This window comes from Mandrillus leucophaeus, unplaced genomic scaffold, assembly GCF_000951045.1.
Source record: "Mandrillus leucophaeus isolate KB7577 unplaced genomic scaffold, Mleu.le_1.0 Scaffold622, whole genome shotgun sequence".
Classification (NCBI taxonomy): Eukaryota; Metazoa; Chordata; class Mammalia; order Primates; family Cercopithecidae; genus Mandrillus; species Mandrillus leucophaeus.
The window spans coordinates 1,298,497-1,316,909 of NW_012106720.1; the positions used below are offsets into that span (position 1 = coordinate 1,298,497).

Consider the following 18,413-nt stretch of genomic DNA (forward strand, 5'->3'; position numbering starts at 1 on the left):
CTCAGGAGATCTGCAATGTCTAAGTTTGCTGGTTGGAATATGCCATCTTGGAATCCAGTCTCCATGCTGTGAGTAACCCCAAGCAGTCACATGGAGAGTAGAACTGAGGTTTCTGCCTGACAACCAATACCAGTTGCTAGCCATGAGTGAGGCTGTTTTGGACTGGACCATATCCCAGATGACATCACTGAAGCACAAGAACTACTCAGTCAACCCATGAATCACTGAAAGTAATAAACTTCTGATGTTTTAAGCCATGAAAAAAAAGGTTCCAGCATTGTTGGGTTAATATCTATAATATAAAAAGAACTCCTACAACTCAACAATAAAAAAAAAAAGCCCTGATTTTAAAATGGGCAAAAGATTTGAATATACATTTCTCCAAAGATGAAGTACAAATAACCAATAAGCCCAAGAAAAAATACTCAACATCACTAATCACTAGGGAAATGCAAATCAAAACCATGATGAGAAACCACCTCATGCCTATTAGGATGGCTATCAAACAAACCAAAAAAATCCCAGAAAATAATAGATGTTGACAAGAATGTAGAGAAATTGGAATACTTGTGCACTGTTGGAGGGAATATAATACAGTGTGGCTGCTGTGGAAAATATGGTAGTTCCACAGAAAATTAAAAATCAAATTATCATATGATCCAGTAATTCCACTTTTGGATATATGCTTAAAAGAATTTAAAGTAGGGACTTGAAGAGAGATTTGTACACTCATGTTTCTAGCAGCATTATTTGCAGTAGCCAAAAGGTAGAAGTAACCCAAGTGTTAATCAACAAATGAATGGATAAACAAAATGTAGTATGTACATATAGTGGAATATTATTCAGCTTTAATAAGGAAGGAAGTTCTGACACATGCTACAACATGGATGAAGCTTTAGGACATTACGCTAAATGAGGTAAGCCTGTTATAAAAGGGCAAGTACTGTATGATTCCAGTTACGTGAGATATTTAGAGTAGTCAGCTTCATAGAGCTAGAAACTAGAAAGGTGATTTCTAGGGACTGGGGGAATGGGGAGTTGTCGTTTGATGGGTATAGAGTTTCAGTTTGCCCATTTTTTTAATGGGGTTATCATTTGTTATTGTCGAATTGTAGAAGTTCCTTACACATTCTGGATACCAATCTCTTATTAGATATACGATTTGCAAATATTTTCTCCCATCCCGTGAGTTGCTTTTTCATTCTGTTGATAGTGTCCTGGGATGCACAAAGTTTTAAATTTTCATGAAGTCCAACTTATCTATGTTTTTTATTGTTGTTGTCTGTGCTTTTGGTGTCACATTCAAGAAATCATTGCCAAATCCAATGTCATAAATATTTTCCCCTTTGTTTTCTTCTAGGAGTTTTATAGTTTTAGCTCTTAAGTTCAGGTCTTTGATCTCACTTAAGGTTTTTAACGTGAACGAATTATGCATGTGTCAAGGCTGTGTGACTCTCAAAGGAGAACATTAAATTCATATATATAGGCTGGGTGCTGTGGTGGCTCACGCCTGTAATCCCAGCACTTTGAGAGGCCAAGGCAGGTGGATCACCTGAGGTCAGGAGTTCAAGACCAGCCTGGCTAACATGGCGAAACCCTGTCTCTACTAAAAATACAAAAAAAAAGTTGCTGAGTTTGATGGCAGGTGCCAGTGGTGGCAGACACTAGCTACTCGGGAGACTCAGGCAGGAGAACCACTTGAACCCAGGAAGTGGAGGTTGCAGTGAGCTGAGATCGCGCCACTACACTCCAGCCTGGGCGACAGAGTGAGACTCCATCTGTCTCTCTCTATATATATGACAGTTACCTGGATCATAATATTTGTTGCCGAGTTATTCTAATTGCAATGAAGAATAAAAACCAAAAGCTTTGGTGTCAGTATATTTGGCCATCTGAGTGTCATTCCTGATCTGCCTGCCATTACTAGTTGTGTAAAAACCAAGAGGTTTTTTTTTTGCCTGTAAAATGGGGTTAATGGTGATAGTTACTAACTCATAGGACTGTTGTGAAGATTATATGAGGACATATACATAAAGCCTTCTGTACTATGCCTCATTTATAGAAAGTAAGAAATGTTAAAAAAAAAAAAGTGCTGTTATTAGAACTTAAGTAAATAGGGGAAAAAAGCCTGTTAGATGGAAACATGCTTAATTTGGAACCAGAGAGGCAATTTCTCATATAATATGTGTACTATGTGGCATCTTATATTCTTTTCTTTTTTTTTTTTTTGGGAGGCGGAGTTTTGCTCTTGTTGCCCAGATTGGAGTGCAATGGCGTGATCTTGGCTCACTGGAACCTCCGCCTCCCGGGTTCGAGCAATTCTCCTCCCTCAGCCTCCCGAGTAGCTAGAATTACAGGTGCCAACCACCATGCCCGGCTAATTTTTTTTATTTTTAGTAGAGACGGGATTTCGCCATATTGGCCAGGCTGGTCTGGAACCCCTGACCTCTGGTGATCCGCCCACCTCGGCCTCCCCAAGTGCGGGGATTACAGGAGTGAGCCACTGTGTCTGGCTTCTTATATTCTTTAGTAGGTCTGATGGTCTGGCTAGGCCATGGTTACCTTCCACATTTGCATTTATGGGTAAAAAGTTGAATAAACTTCCTCTTTTTTTATTTTTTTGAGATGGAGTCTTGCTCTGTTATCCAGGCTGGAGTGCAGTGGCGAGATCTTGGCTCACTGCAAGCTCTGCCTCCCGGGTTCGTGCCTTTCTCCTGCCTCAGCCTCCCGAGTAGCTGGAACTACAGGCGCCCGCCACCACACCTGGCTAATTTTTTTGTATTTTTAGTAGAGACAGGGTTTCACCATGTTAGCCAGGATGATCTCGATCTCCTGATTAATGATCTGCCCGCCTCGGCCTCCCAAAGTGCTGGGATTACAGGTGTGAGCCACCGCGTCTGGCCTAACTTCCTCTTTATTACTTGGAACTATTAAGAGGACCCTATGTGGTGTGGTATTTGTTGGTTTGTATGTCTGTCTCTCCCTCATGGATATTTATTAACTACTATGTGCCAGGCTGTATGGCATTTAGGGTACAGAGATGAAAAGACAGAGCCCTCCGGGCGTGGTGGCTCAAGCCTGTAATCCCAGCACTTTGGGAGGCCGAGACGGGCGGATCATGAGGTCAGGAGATTGAGACCATCCTGGCTAACCCAGTGAAACCCCGTGTCTACTAAAAAATACAAAAAATTAGCTGGGCGTGGTGGCAGGCGCCTGTAGTCCCAGCTACGTGGGAGGCTGAGGCAGGAGAATGGCGTGAACCCGGGAGGCGGAGCTTGCAGTGAGCTGAGATCCGGCCACTGCACTCCAGCCTGGGCCACGCAGCGAGACTCCGTCTCAAAAAAAAAAATAAAAATAAAAATAAAAAAAATAAAAAAAAGAAAAGACAGAGCCCTTGACTTCAAGGAGCTCATAGTCTATGAATGACACCCAAATAAACAGGTGATAATAATACAGTGAGGAGCAGATTGTTTAAAGTTCAAGTAAAGGATCAATAACTCTGGTAAGTTCTCCATGTACTAGGACTGGCAGATATCAGTTGCCCACTGAATATTTTCTGAAGGATCAAAAGAATGGCTCCCAAATCAGCTGTCTGATGAAAGGCAGAGCTGTCACCTATCACTGGCTAGTCTAGTGAAATACCCAATACCTAAACTTAGATTTCTGGTCTGTAGTTTGAGAAGCCATGTTTGGAGAGAGTTTTTACTTTCCGAAAACACAGGCTTTCTGGAAAGTTTATCCTCTTTCTGTGAATGTGGGCAGAAATCTTTTTTTTTTTTTTTTTTTTTAAAGTAAAATGTGGGAGCCGGTAGAGGGGTGGCAGGGGAGGCGGATAGAGGCTGAGGAATAAACAGTTTCCTAGCTTCAATGCCTGCAACCGGATGGAGCCACACTGCATGGGGCCGAGTTCATTTCTGTAAACGTGTTTCTCCTGCTTCCTGGGCAGAGCCGAGCAGTTGCTATGTTGAATGGAAGAAGGACTGTGCCTGGGCTCAGGGTCTGTCGATCTGGTTTTCGGCTCTAGTTCCTCAACAGAGCCTCCCCAGGCCTGTACTCCTGCTCTGGGGCTTGGAACTGAGGGGATGGCATGAGGTGGGCATCTTCCTATTCATCCAGATGGTGCCTCTCATGTCTGTAACCCTGCAACCCAACACAGAACATGATGCAGGAGAGGAGGTCTTAAGTGAATATTTATTGAATAAATGACTTAATTAATAAAGCCTGGGTAGAAGGCTTTTTTCACTTGTGATACAGTCCCTTTTTGTTCTTCAAGTGGGAGGTACAAAACACATTTATCAAGCACTTAACTGGTTGGCAGACACTGTAGAGGCATTATCTTTTGTAAACTCCACAGCAGCCTTATAAAGGGAGTATTAGTACTCCCATTTTATAGATGAAAAATATGGGGATTGGGATACTTATAGACAACTATTTGGGATATTTATTAACAACTACTGCCTGTTAAGGTCAAATTCAGGTTCACCTGTCTTCAAAGCTTGTGATCAACATCGTGGCACTTTGCTCAGGGGGAGAGTCCACACTCAGTTAGAATACCAAACTGATGAGGAGATTCCATGGAGAATCTTTGAAGAAAGAACAAACTCTGCAGCCTGAGCCAGCAAATATAAATATTTTTTAATTAAAAAAGTTTTTAACTGACATGTAAAACTATGTATTTACAGTGTACAACATGATGTTTTGAAGTATAAATACATTGCAGAATGACTAAATCTAGCCAGTTAACATACACATCACCTCACATAATTATCATTTTGGTGGTGAGAACACTTTACATCCATTCTGCTGGCATCTTTCAAGCATACAATATATTATTAACCACACTTATCATGCTGTACAATGAATCTCTTGAACTTATTCCTGCTATCTAACTTGGATTTTTGTATCCTTTGACCAACATCTCCCTAACTACCCTTGCCCCCTGCCAACGACTCTAGACCCTGGTAGCTGCTTTTATACTGTCCACTTTTATGAGATCAGTTTTTTTAGATTCCACATGAGTGAGCTTATACAGTATTTGTCTTTCTGTGCCTGGCTTATTTCACTTACAATGTGCTGTAGATACAACCATGTTGTCACAAATGACAGGTTTTCCTCTTCTTTTTTTTTTTTACTGGTTGAATAGTATAGTGTGTATATATATATATCACATTTTCTTTATCCATTCATCAGTAGACACAGGTTGATTCCCTGTCCTGGCTGTTGTGAATAATACAGCTATGAACATGGGAGTGCAGGTATGTCTCTGACATGCTGATTTCATTTTCTTTGGAAATACAGTAGTCCCCCTGCATCCAAGGTTTTGCTTTTCAAGTTTTTAGTTACTCACGGCCTGAAAATATTAAGAGATTTTGTGGAGGGTGGAGGGGGGAAGACAGAGAGAGAGAGAGCGAGCACAGAGGCTGCATTCATGTTGCTTTTATTACAGTATATTCTTATAATTGTTCTATTTTATTATTAGTTATTGTTAATCTCTTACTTTGCCTAATTTACAAATTAAACTTTATCATAGCTATGTATGCATAGGAAAAATATTGTATATATAGGGTTTGGTACTATCCACTGTTTCAGGCATCTTGGAATGTACCCTCCATGAATAAGGCGGGACTACTGTATACTCAGTATTTGAATTGCTGGATCAAGCGCAAATCTTTAATTAATACAGCCACAGCCAAGTTGAGATTCTCCCCAGCAACTAGAAAAATGGGTCTGCATCACCTCTCAGGCACTGAGGAGACCAGCTGGGCAAGATCTTCAAAAGCTAATGATGGGGACCAGAGCAAAGTTAGGAGTGTGGTGAGAATACAGTGGCTTAGCCATGCAGTGCGATGGCTGGGTACAGAAATGCTAGCTATTGAAATTGGATTTTCTCAGTCAATGAGAATATCTACTTGGGGCTATTTGCTTTTGTGGCTAATTAAAAATGGTCCCAGGTCAAATTCTATCTGGAAAGTTGGCCATTGAGTACCAAAATGATACTTTAAGTAAATGTAGTAAGCTCTGAAGGGAGCTAACATCCCTGAAACTAACTCTTACCATATGCTGACTCTGTCTTCAAGGTTCTCAGGGTTGCTGTGGTTTTATTTGTCATTTTAGGAAAGGGAAGAGGGAATTAATTGGATATTTCCTTCCCCATGCGAGGAAAAGGAACAGTACTTATTTTTTCGCTTCAAATCAATTAAAAGACAAATCATGGCTGACTTTGATACTGAGATGCAGATTCCAGAATCTACTTGTTTAGTATCTTATTTTTCCCATTTTCAAAGTTGGGGGTGTAGCTGGAAGTCACAGACCCTAGAGCTCACCTGGACTCTAGCACTAATAGACTGGGCAATCCTAGGCCCTTTCTGGCTTTCAGGGCTAGACTTAATGAGATTTAAGAACACCAAATTACTACCGTAGCCCCATGCTTCTTGAAGCTAGTGAAGGGTGACAGCATCCCCCAAACACTACTAATGCTGAAAGGAGGAGCAATCACGGTCCCTCGTTGGACAGGCCTTGGGACTTTAGGAATATCCAAAGAGAGGGAACTGATGCAAGATGCTACAACCTTAGAGTCAGAGAGGGAAATGATGCTTATCTTAATGAGCAGCTCAGCTGGAGGGGCTCTGATGGTCTTGGGTGGGAATGGGAGGCAGGGGGTGAGATCTCAGCTATAGGAGCCTGGGAGGTGGGTGACTATTCTTTGCTCATTCCAGGTGCTGTAGTGTGTCCAGCCTTTTGAGGTCTGTTGTGGGCAGTGACTCAAGTCTCCCAGGTGGAGGGCAGTCTACTGAGCTGGGTGTGCAGCAGGTACAGAAGCTGAAGCCCGGAGCCCTATCAGTGGAGTGGCTTTTTAGTTCATGAACAGTTTTCTTACCTTAATTAGCTCTCTAGGGCCCTGGGAGTAGCACTGGCACTCCAGAACAGGACCCATTACTGGGAGAGCAATTCCCCCAGTAATGGAAAGGAGGCAGGCTGTGTTTTGGGGGAGGTGCTTGCTGCTGCCAGTGCTGCTTGGAAGGCTATAGCTAGAACAGATTTGCTGAGGGAGGGAGCTCGAGATGGCTGTGATGGATGGATGAGATCTTCAAGGGGCCTCTTGTCTGCTGGAACTTTCTGATTTAAGGGGGCGCAGTTAAGGTTGAGTGCTGTGGAGGCCAGGAGGCAGGGAAGGCCCTTAAACTCCAACCCCTCACTGCATAGATGAAGCATCAGGAGTCCAGGAAGGGCTAGGATCCTGCTGAAAACCACATGATCGGTCACTTGCAGAGCCAGAAAAAAAACCCAACTCCCTTGCCTGACAGTCCAGGGCTTTCCTGGACTTGAGGGCCAGTAGAAACTACAGACCCAGAATAGGATGCTGCCCTTGGTTCCCCAACTGTCTCTCTCTCTCCAGGCCCAGCTGGAAAAGGGATCAGTGGCTTAGCATGGAGCATGTCAGTGCATCAGTTTTTGCACTGACTCTTAAGATTTGGGATGAAAATAGACAGAGGTGCTACCTGGGTCAGTGAGGGTCTATCAAATGAAATGAGCCCAGACTTCATCCTACCTGTACTTTTTGCATTATACTGTGGGTACTTTCTTGGCACAGAAAGCCTGTTTCACAGCCAGGTGGTTCCTAGGAGCATGGGCTCTGAAGGCTGTGGATCATGCATCCATCTCCAGCCCCAGCCAGTCACCTGGCTTTCATAGCCAGATTCTGACTCTTGGCTCAGATTGGCTGTCTGGCTCTTCCTCACAGTCCCTGGATACCTGCCTGACCTCAGCTTATTCCCTATTCTTTCCAATAGTGATATTTTTCCTGACCTCACTTCACTTATTGCCACTGTGGTTATGCTCTAGCTTTGACCCTGATCACTCCCTCTGACTCCGGGACTGCACTTCTAGCTACCCAAAGGCTTCCAGTTGCTTGCAGTTTAAAATGGACACTTAGCATGGCCTCCAAGTCTTTTCTTAATCTGGTTCCAAACTAATGTTATAGCCTCATCTGTCATTTATCTATATGTTCTAGCCTTACAAGATTTTCCAAAGAGGCCTCACACTTTCATATCTGTAATTCTCCATTTATAATGTTCCTTCCTCCTGAAACGCCTTTTCTTGCTTGAAACATCCTACACAAACTTGAAGGTCCAGCTCAGATGCAACCCAGTTATCAGAACTAGAGTTCACGAAGATGGACATGGGCTTGGAAACAAGCAAAATCCCCTTAATCAGAATTAAACCCCAAAGGGTGAGGCTAGCACAATTTAAGGAGCTGTTGTTTTAGGCCAGATGTCATAAACTTTCTGCACAGGGCTAGATAGTAAATATTTTAGGCTTTGTGGGTCATACGGTCTCTGTTCCAACTACTCAGCTCTACCATTGTAGCAGAAAAGCAGAAGGCAGTCATAGACAATATGGAAATGAATGGGCATTACTGTATTCTTTATTTATGAGAACAGGCAGTTTATGGCTTTCTGACCCCTGTTTTAGGTTCTGTCTGGGGAAATTGGGTGGTTTGAATCTGTGGGTGACACCAAGTAGGAATAGCTGTGCAGGAACTAGGCAGAGTCAGAAACATGTGCAAGGGACTCCCAGGTAGGGAATAGTGTTAGGATGAGGCACATGGAGGGGAAGGGAGGGCAAATATTAGAAACAGGAGGGAGTTAATTTTGGCTGGAATATGGGATGCTTGAAAGAGAGAAGTATGGATTCTGTTCAGAAAGGAAACTTAGGGCCAAATTGTGAAGGATCTTGATTAAGCTATTCTGTGGACAGTGGGGAGCCATTGAAAGTTTTTGATCCGTATAATATGGTCACATCTGTACTTTGGAATATGATCAAAGTCATTCTGACTGGTTGTGGTGGCTCACACTTGTAATCTGAGCACTTGAGGAGGCCAAGAGGGGAGGATCTCTTGAGGTCAGGAGTTCAAAACCAGCCTGGGCAACAGAGTAAGGCCCTGTCTCTACAAAAAATAGAAAATGAAAAATAAATTAGCTGGGTGCACACCTGTAGTCCCAGCTGCTTGGGAGGCTGAGGCTGCAGTGAGCCATAATCGTGCCACCACACTCCAGCCCGAGTGGCAGAATGAAACGCTGTCTCAAAATAAACAAACAAACAAACAAAAAAAAGACAAACAAACAAGAAAAAAACAAATTCATACTGGCCCAGTTAGAAGAACGACTGGAGGAGATAGGACTGGATACAGGAAGACCTGCTGTACTACTGCAGTTGTCCAGGCCATTGGTTCCTGATTGCTGGGCTTTGAACCAGTGCTGGTCTGAATGCCTAAGAATTGTTTGTGATGCTTGCTAAAAATACAGATTCCCAGTCCCACATCCACACACAAGAGATTTGGGTTTGGTAGATTCAGAATTTCTAAGAAGCTCTCCAGATTTGGGCATCACTGGTCCAGGCAAGGCAGAATGAAGCCTGATCTTAAGAGGGCAAGGATGCCAGAGAAAGGAAGGCATAGATAACATGGGATTTGGCCACTGCTCTCTTCCTCCTGTTACCTACCTCTGTTCATGACAGCGCTCCACTTGTCTCTTTGTTCTTCACACACTACCACTAGCCCCAACATCCTAATTTGCTTATGTCCTGTCAGTTCTCTTTGAAATGAGTCTTCTGTTGCTTTTTTCCATTTCTACCCTCATTTAGGGTCCCATTAATGCTCAACTACCCTGACCTCCCTGTGTCCAGTCCATCAAGATAATCATAAAGCCCAGCTCAGTCACTCCCAGAAGCTTTTTGGGCTGCCTTTTATTTTAGGATGAAGGTCAAGCTCCTGAGCTTAGCATTCAGTTTCCTTCAGGAACTTACTCTCCTGCCAGTCTTTCCAAGCATATCCCTGCCACTCCCCCTCATCTGGTTGCTCCGTGCTTTTGAAATTGTGCTGTACTTGTAGCCTTGCCCCATCCTAATGTCTCCTCCAGTCAACCCTGTTCATCCTTCCCTTTTTTCCTCTCTGCTTGTGTGTGACTGGATCTTCCTGGTGGGTAGAGTTAGCTGCCAAGGGAGAACCCCCACGACCTTTTTGCATCATAAATGTGTGTCTTCTCCATTCGAAGTCCTAATCCTCTGCTTGTGACGGACAATTGGTCACTATGGCAACTGACTGTGACGTCACAGGATAAGGACTTCAGGTGAAGTGGCAGGAGCAGGTGAGTATATAGGAGACAGATTTCAATGTCTGTTGAAGGCCCCCCCACACCCTCCTTCAGTGCCGGGGGCATGGAGGGATATCTTGGGCTCCTGCTGTTTTTTAAAATGATGCGGTGAGAGTGTGTGCCTGGCATCTGCGTGCTGCAGCAGTGTGGGGCTGACAGAGTGTGTCAACTTGAGCTCTGGCTGTGCAGGCACCGCTGCTGCGTGAGCCTGTTATTCCATTCTGGATTGCTATTTTGATACCCAGATTGCATCATTCTTCCTACGTATAAACAGGGGGTCCCCAGGGCCCTGCAGCTACTCACTTCTCCACCAACACTGTTGTTGTGATGAGCTCTATTTAAATGAGCTGCCGGATCGGGGCAGGTTCCAGCCACACATGAGCACTGTCATTTTGGGGAACATGGAGGGCTGAAGGATTTTTGGATGGAGTCCTAAAAGGCTGAGAGTGCTGTCTCCCGAGCTGTGCAGAGAGCGACAGACCTAGTTCCTGAAAGTTGAAAATGTCGTTTTCTTCCTTCTGAGCTTCTATTCCAAGGCACCCAGAGGATTAGGAAGGAGATGCAGCTAGGAAAAGAGTCGCCTCTTTGAGGTCTCCCTCTTGCTGTTCAGTTTGGGAAAATTGCTGCAGAGCCTTCAAGATAAACAGAAACAGGAGGAGTCAACCAAGCTCTTTCCTGCAGGAGTATCTCAGGTGAGCTAGAGAAATGCAGCCCTGGCTGAGGATGCGTCAGAGAAAGGAGAGGATCCAGGCTGCTCCCCTTACCCTATCCAGTATCCATTCCCCGAGGCTTAGGCCTTGCAGCCCGGCTGGCTACAGCATGCGGGGTGGGTGTTCCTGGGCGCTTGGTAAGCACCATCCTCTGGACCTGTGGTGGTCTCACCTGTCGCTCCTCTGACTTCTATCCCAGGTGTTGCTCTAATCATGGCATCAGGGCCACCGGTAAGCCTGCTGGCAGCTGGGGCAGAAGCAGCAGTCACTTTAGGGGTAACTTGGATAAAAATTTGTCTTTCTAGCAGGGACTGGGTATTTGGGGATGGGGTGCAACATGTTTCTTGAAGGTGGTGCTGCTCTGAGTGGTGGGTTGGAGGAAGCCTTCAGGGGCTGTGTGGTGGGGGCCTTAGCTGGTGCTAAGTAGACTGGGGCTGCCCAGGGGTGGGAGGGCAGAACTGTTAGTGAGGATGTCCAGCCTGCCAGAGGATACAACTAGAGTGTTTTTTCTCATTGCTTAGCATCTGACAGAGGCATAGGGAGGTAGAGAATCTTACCTGTGGCTGCAGAGGTAATTAGGGACTGCTTAGTGGTTCACAGTATCACCTATGTTATACAAGGGCCATGTGATTTTTAGCTAAGCTCCTCCCTGTCTTTGGGCCTCCATGTCATCATCTGTGTGGTGGGGAATTGCCTGGATGAACAGTGAAGCTCTGTCCAGCTTTGGGTCTACAGGTTGGAACTAGCAGAGGAGCATCAGGCTCCTCCAGTGGATGCTATTGCTCTGTTGGGATCAGAGCTTGGACCCCAGCTTCTAGTTGCCTGGAGCCCTGGACAAGAGCTGTGGAATGAAGGGCTTCCTAACGCTCAGAGGATTGCTTAGCATTGGTCTCAGGCTTGTGTGACGTATGTGTTCTCGCTTGGTGACCTAAGCTGACCCGATACCAGCTTTCTGAGACCTCTTTGGGATTTCTCTCCTCCCCTACCTCCCTGGTGTCCATGTTGCCTTGGCCTTGCTGTTCATGTCTGAAAGGTAGACTACCCAGTGTGGGCCCAACTTCCTTGGGCCCACACTGGGTAGTCTAAGGAGCACCTCTGGTGTCTGTGACTTCCTGATTCTGGAGACAGAAGCCCCACATCTCATGGGGGATAATCATGTGGACTTGGGGCCCTGTCTCTATATTTCTCAGAATCAGTGTTCTTGTATGTGAAATACAAGAGTAGGGCTGTCGTTTGAATAATAATTAACCAAATAAAATGGAAAAAAGCATGATATCTAAATAATATTTTATGTACAATGTGATTTAAATATGTATTTATAACTAAATTAATATTAAATATTGTTAAGTAGAGGTTTGGTTATACACAGCTCTAAGAGTTGATATATACGCTCAGTGCATGTTCTAGGTCCCAGCAGCAGTCCTTGTAGTGCCAAACCTCAGGCTGCACTCTAGGTCTGCTTATGGGTCCTGCAGTTGAGCTGGGAGTCTGGGTCCCAACTCAGTGCCAATCCCCAGGTACAGGAGTATCAGGTCACTACCTGTCTGTTGGGAATCTGCCCTTTTCTCTGCCAGAGGGGAACTACATCACAGCTGAATTCAGAGTCTTTCTTAACTTCTTAGTCTCTTTTTATTATTATTATTATTATACTTTAAGTTCTAGGGTACTGTGCAGGTTTGTTACATATGTATACATGTGCCATGTTGGTGTGCTGTACCTATTATTAAAACTCGTCATTTACATTAGGTAAATGATAAGTTAATGGGTGCAGCTGGGTGAGCGTGCCTTTCTCAGTTGCATGATATAGGAGACAGCTATCAGGCTCAGCCACAGGGGAAGGGGGTGCTCTCTCGTAGGTGCTGTGTCTTAAACTTGGTTGTACATTGTTTTCACCTGGGGAATTTTTTACACATGTAAAGTGCCTGGTTCAGAGAGTGGTGGTGTACAGATGACAATGTGTCCCACACCTCTCAAGGACCAGAAGTGTTTGTACTTGTGACAGATGGACTAAATGTCCTCCACTTTCAGAGCTGCTCTCCTAGGCTCCTAAGTTCTCAGGAGCACCTCTGGTGTCTGTGACTTCCTGATTCTGGAGACAGAAGCCCCACATCTCATGGGGGATAATCATGTGGACTTGGGGCCCTGTCTCTATATTTCTCAGAATCAGTGTTCTTGTATGTGAAATACAAGAGTAGGGCTGTCGTTTGAATAATAATTAACCAAATAAAATGGAAAAAAGCATGATATCTAAATAATATTTTATGTACAATGTGATTTAAATATGTATTTATAACTAAATTAATATTAAATATTGTTAAGTAGATGTTTGGTTATACACAGCTCTAAGAGTTGATATATGCCAATTGTCTAAAGTAAAACTTTACTTTGATATCTTCATTGAAAGATGGAGAATCTCTTTAAAAAAAATAAAAAGTCAAGATTGACACAGCTTGATGGGGTTAGGGACCTTCTGAGGGAAGAGAAGAATTTCTGGACAAAGGTGTTGTGACACAAAGAGAACGCATGTCCTTTGGGTCCACTCTGGGGCCCGCAGCCTCCCTGGGACAGTGTCTGCACCACTGTGATGATTCTCCATCTCTGCTCTTTGCTGCACAGCCCCTCTTGGAGGGCTAATCTCTTAAATCCAGGCTTTCTTTCAACTACAAGCTTGTTCCCTGACTTTCTGACAAGGATGATAGCCAGGGTGCTATTTGGCTCTCTGTTCCTTCCCATCTTGCCCAGGATAATATTTCTTTTTCTTTAATTTCTTTTTTAATTTTTAATTTTTTTTTTTTTGAGGCAAAGTCTCACTCTGTCACCCAGGCTGGAGTGCAGTGGCACAATCACGGCTCACTGCAAGCTCCGCCTCCTAGCTTCAAGCAATTCTCCTGCCTTGGCCTCCCGAGGCTGGGATTACAGGGTGCTCCCCACCACGCCTGGCTAATTTTTGTGTTTTTAGTAGAGACTGGGTTTTGCTATATTGGCCAAGCTGGTCTCAAACTCCTGACCTCAGATGATCCTCCTGTCTTGGCATCCCAAAGTGTTGGGATTACAGGTGTGAGCCACCGGGCCTGGCTTCCAGGAGAAAAAAACGCCTGGCTGCTGTAGGCAGAGTAAATGGGTTGGATAATTTGTACTTCCCTGCATTCCTATTCCTCTCATTTTAATGGTGTAGAAAGTAAGATAATTGCTTGAACCCAGGGGGCAGAGGTTGCAGTGAGCTGAGATTGTGCCACTGCAGTCCACCCTGGGTGACAGAGCGAAACTCCATCTCAAAAAAAAAAAAGAAAAAAGAAAAAAGAAAAAAAAAAAAAAAAAGGAAATGCAGTCCTCATTTACCATCATCGACTAGATTCTTAGAAACTGTGATTTTAAGCAAAACAATGCACAGCAGGTCCTTAAGTAAACATCCTTTTGTTATAACATTGATGAAAAAAAAAAAACAGTTTCATTTTACATCATCATGCTTAAAGTTGACGTTTCCAAGAACCTATCAGTGATGTTAAGTGAGGACTTACTCTATAATTCAATCTGCTAAAAACCAGGTAATATCCTTTAATACCAACTGTGATTTATTTTTGTATACAGACATATGAACAGGTATTTGAAAGGCAATGTGATATTTGTTGTACTAGAAGGATGTTCAGGGTGCTGTGGGAACCCAGAAGAGGGACTAATTAACTAATCCTGGGGGAAATTAACCCTGCTTCTCAAAGGTGGAACATTTGAACAGGTATGAAAAGATGAATAGGAGTTTATCTGAAAAGGAGAGGGGCAAGAAAGAGTATTTCAGGAAGAGGAAACAGCATTTTTCACAGACACAGAGTCAGGCAAAAGTTTGGTGTATTCAAGAAATAGCAGAGATATTGGGCATGGCAAAAACACAGGGTGTATAGCAGGCAAAGCTAAAGATGAGAGTAGAGAGAGGTAAGGTTAATTTGCAAAGGGCATTGAATGCCAAGCTGAGGACTTTGGCTTTAAGGCCAAGGGAGCAGAGGATGTGTGATGAGGCCTTCTTTGACCTATTAAGTTCTTTCTCTTTTTTCATTCTGCTCATGAGGCCATGTTACAGTGACTGATGTTTGGGCATCTGGTACCAGGGAAGTCTTGTGGATGTTGTTTTCAACGATTAGAGCAGCATTTCTGTCCTGGGTGTAGAGGAGGAGGCCTCCCCAGGGTGAACCAAGTGGAAGGGAGGGACAGTAGCCTTATTCCCCTGGATGATGTCACCTGTGGAGAGCATCCTTCTCCACCTCTGGCCATTGTTCTTGACAGGCAGGAGAATATGCAGGACATTCCAGATGCAATCCTGTCATTAACACTCATGGCTCTGCAAAGACTCAGAAAGTTTTTCTTTCTTCTTTTTTTAAATTTTTTTTTATTTTTTGGTGGGGTAAGGGAGTATTAAACTATTATTTTTCATGATTTTGTGGATTTTGATTTTCCCGGGATGTATCAATTAGCTTTTACTGCATAACAAGCCACCTCTAAACTTGGTAGTTAAAATAACTAAACTTTATTTAGTTTATGATTCTACAGTTTGGCCGTTTGGGCTGGGATTCTCTGGGTAATTCTTCTCATTTGGCCTGGGCTTAAATAATTATGACTGTGTTCACTCTTGCGTCTGTGTTCAGCTAGTGTGTTAGTTGGGGCTAGCTGGTCTATGATGGCCTCAGGTGGGATGCCTGAGACAACTGAGATCTCTCTCTGCATGCTCTCTCATCTTCCAGCAATCTCAATGCCAGGTTAGATTTTTCACATGGCAGTCTTAGAGTTCTAAGAACAAGAGCAGAATTATATAAGGCCACTGAGGCCTAGGCTTGGAGAACTTGTCACTTTTGCTGCATTCTGTTGGCCAAAGAAAGTCACTAGGTGAGCTTAGATTCAAAGGGTGAAGGGTCCTACCTCTTTTAAAAATTAAAAACTCATCACTGACTTGAAGCTCATGGAGAGTCTTACCTTTTGATGGTAGGATTGCAAGGGTATGGATGCAGGGAAGGGAAGAATTTGTGGCCATTTTTTGAATCTACCAGTCAAACTAACTTTCATCACCAGAGAGTTGATAATTGAGTTTATTGCATTACTGTGAATAGGATATGAGGAATCTTTTGAATCCAAAGTCAACCTTCATGGAGGACCATGTGATTTCTGAAGTTTTATCTAATTTAATCTGCACGGCAACTCTTATTTTCCCTATTTTACATATGAAGAAAGTGGGGCACAGAGCAATTAAGTGAGATTGTTTTGCCCAAGGTCATTGGCTGGTAAACCTGGTATTTGGGCTTACATTTGTCTGACTATAAGTCTGGAGCAGCTGCCATTATATCCATCTTCCATATTTTGAAGAGATGAGACAGAGGAGATTGTAGCGGGACTGCTGCATTCACTGCCATAGCCAGCCCCTTTCCAGATCACCCTCATCCCTGGACACAGGTACCTTGCCCTACTCCAGAGGCTCATTTTCTTGTTCCCAGTAGGTTGACTGCTCTTGGGGTGGGCCGGCAGAATCACTGTGGTCTCCAGGGTGGGAGTCTTTTGCTGCTTTTATGGTCCAGAAGCCCACTATGCTGAAGAATGTGTTAGAGATGGATATATTTCTCTGGGGAGAGATTGTAGGTCAAGCTGTTCATAGGTAAAATATACATATATATGTTGCATCCAACATGGACTATGGGGAGAGAGCCCTCCAAAAGACCTTTGAGCCTCAGAGGCAGACTGACTGGTATATGCTGTCTAAGAGAAAAATACCTCCTAGATGAGCAGGCAGAGAGGGCTTGCCTTTCTCTGACTAAAGCCTTCTGGAAGCTGTAGCTTTGAGATCTTCCAAATCATCCTGCTATGTGGTAACTGTAATGATGTGGAGCTATGCCTCTAACTAAACTGACTCCCTGGATCTTGGCTAGTGATGGGAGCTGTGCTCTCAGGGATGTGGAATGAGGAATGGGAGCAGCAAGAAGGCACCTGATTGTCAGAACCAAAGCAGGGCTGGGCCTGTAGTAGCATGGCTTATGGGGTGGGGAGGAAGGTAGGACCAGGTAAAGACAAGAATGTGAGGAGACCAGTTGGTCCGTAGGGAAGGCCCCAATGGGATGGTGATGTTCAGGGTACCCACATAGTAAATGCAGGCTATGGCATCAAATGTAGTTCATTTTGGCAGACATGGGTATTGCCACGTATCTTGGTGTTGTGTATTAGAAAGCCCCATGTCCAGGCCTTAGGTATAATCAGCCATGTTGCTCTGACTCTGCTATCTTTCTTTCTTGCACAGAGCTCATCTCCTGTCCTGGGTGTGAACAAGTATATCTTACCAGGGATGTAACTGAACATTTTTTTCTGCAGTGTGTTCCTACTGAGCAACCCAAGATGGCCAGGGTAAGTCAGGGCAAGGAAAGAAGCAGCTGATCTGTTTCTGAAATCTGTGAGGCCCCTGTCCATAAGTCTGTCTATCTATCTATCACTCTATATGATTTGTTACTTCTCTTTCAGTTTTACTAATCATCCATCCATCCATCTAGAAGAAAATAAAAATGCATGAGTTGGGGAAAACAATGAGGGGGTTTTCTATTAAGTGAAAATTACTGACTTCTTTTAGTATCAATCCCTTTAGCAGAAGGTGAGTGTAAGTTAAGGTATATTAAGAGTTGCTTACTGTATATGTAATTATTTTTTTCTCTCTTACAGCTCTTACTGAAAAATACCAGTACTGGGCTTTTTTTTTTTTTATTTTATTATCCTGAGTTGAAATTCATATACCAGCCTAGATTAAATGGGTTTGTTAATCTTGCCTGTATTTACCAACTATCGCCTTGTTCCTGAATTTCTTAAATTTTTTATCACTTACTGGCTGGCAGCCCTTCTGTTCCTCTTTCCACTAGGGTATCCTTGTTATCTAAATTAGTAAATTACTAATTTACTAATTTACTTACTTGTTCCTGTGACTGATTTGTGTTGAATGTCTCACATGTGCCAGGCCCTGTGCTGGATATTAGGGAGATAGACCCATATACTCTACCTTCAAGGAATTCATAGTTTAATTAGTAAAACTTTCAGAATTCACATCAGTTTGGTGGCCTCTGTGATTCAGGCACAGATAGGCCAACTTTTCCAAATCTCCCCTTCTCTTGATGTTTTATATCAGCCCTGGCAAGATATTTGCTTACCAAATGAATGAACATTTGGACTGGGAGAGGCCTAGATACCCTCAGATCAGGCAGAACCCAGGTGTGGGAGCGCAAGTCTGAACGCTGGCCTGTACTTGCCCTTTCTTGGCTGCATTTGACCATCTTGCTGTGTAATCCCATATGTGGGCCTTCTCCTCTCTGAAGCACTCCTCTCTGAATTTCCTGCTTTTGCCAGTGCTTGCCCTCTAAATTTTCCTCCCTTGTCTGCCTGGTGAACCTACTTGTCATTCAGTATCCAGCTCTAATGTTTCCTTTTTGTAAAACTTTTCCTAGCCACTCCTAGACTGAGTTCCTGGAAGGCTTCCTTTGCTTCCTTTGCTTATGTTGCATCCTTTTTATTACAGCATTACTCAGTTAATGCATACCATCCT

The 18,413-nt window shown here is 43.7% G+C and overlaps 1 protein-coding gene across 1 annotated transcript in view; it reads left to right on the top strand.

Annotated features, from left to right (window-relative positions):
• The first annotated feature begins 10,159 nt into the window (after positions 1-10,159).
• Positions 10,160-18,413, top strand: part of TRIM66 (tripartite motif containing 66) — a 47,110-nt gene continuing 38,856 nt past the window's right edge. The window contains exons 1-2 of the mRNA XM_012000246.1: positions 10,160-10,259; positions 17,130-17,233. Coding sequence (XP_011855636.1) covers positions 17,225-17,233 — 9 coding nt within the window. The 5' untranslated portion in view covers positions 10,160-10,259; positions 17,130-17,224. The remainder of the gene's footprint in view (positions 10,260-17,129; positions 17,234-18,413) is intronic.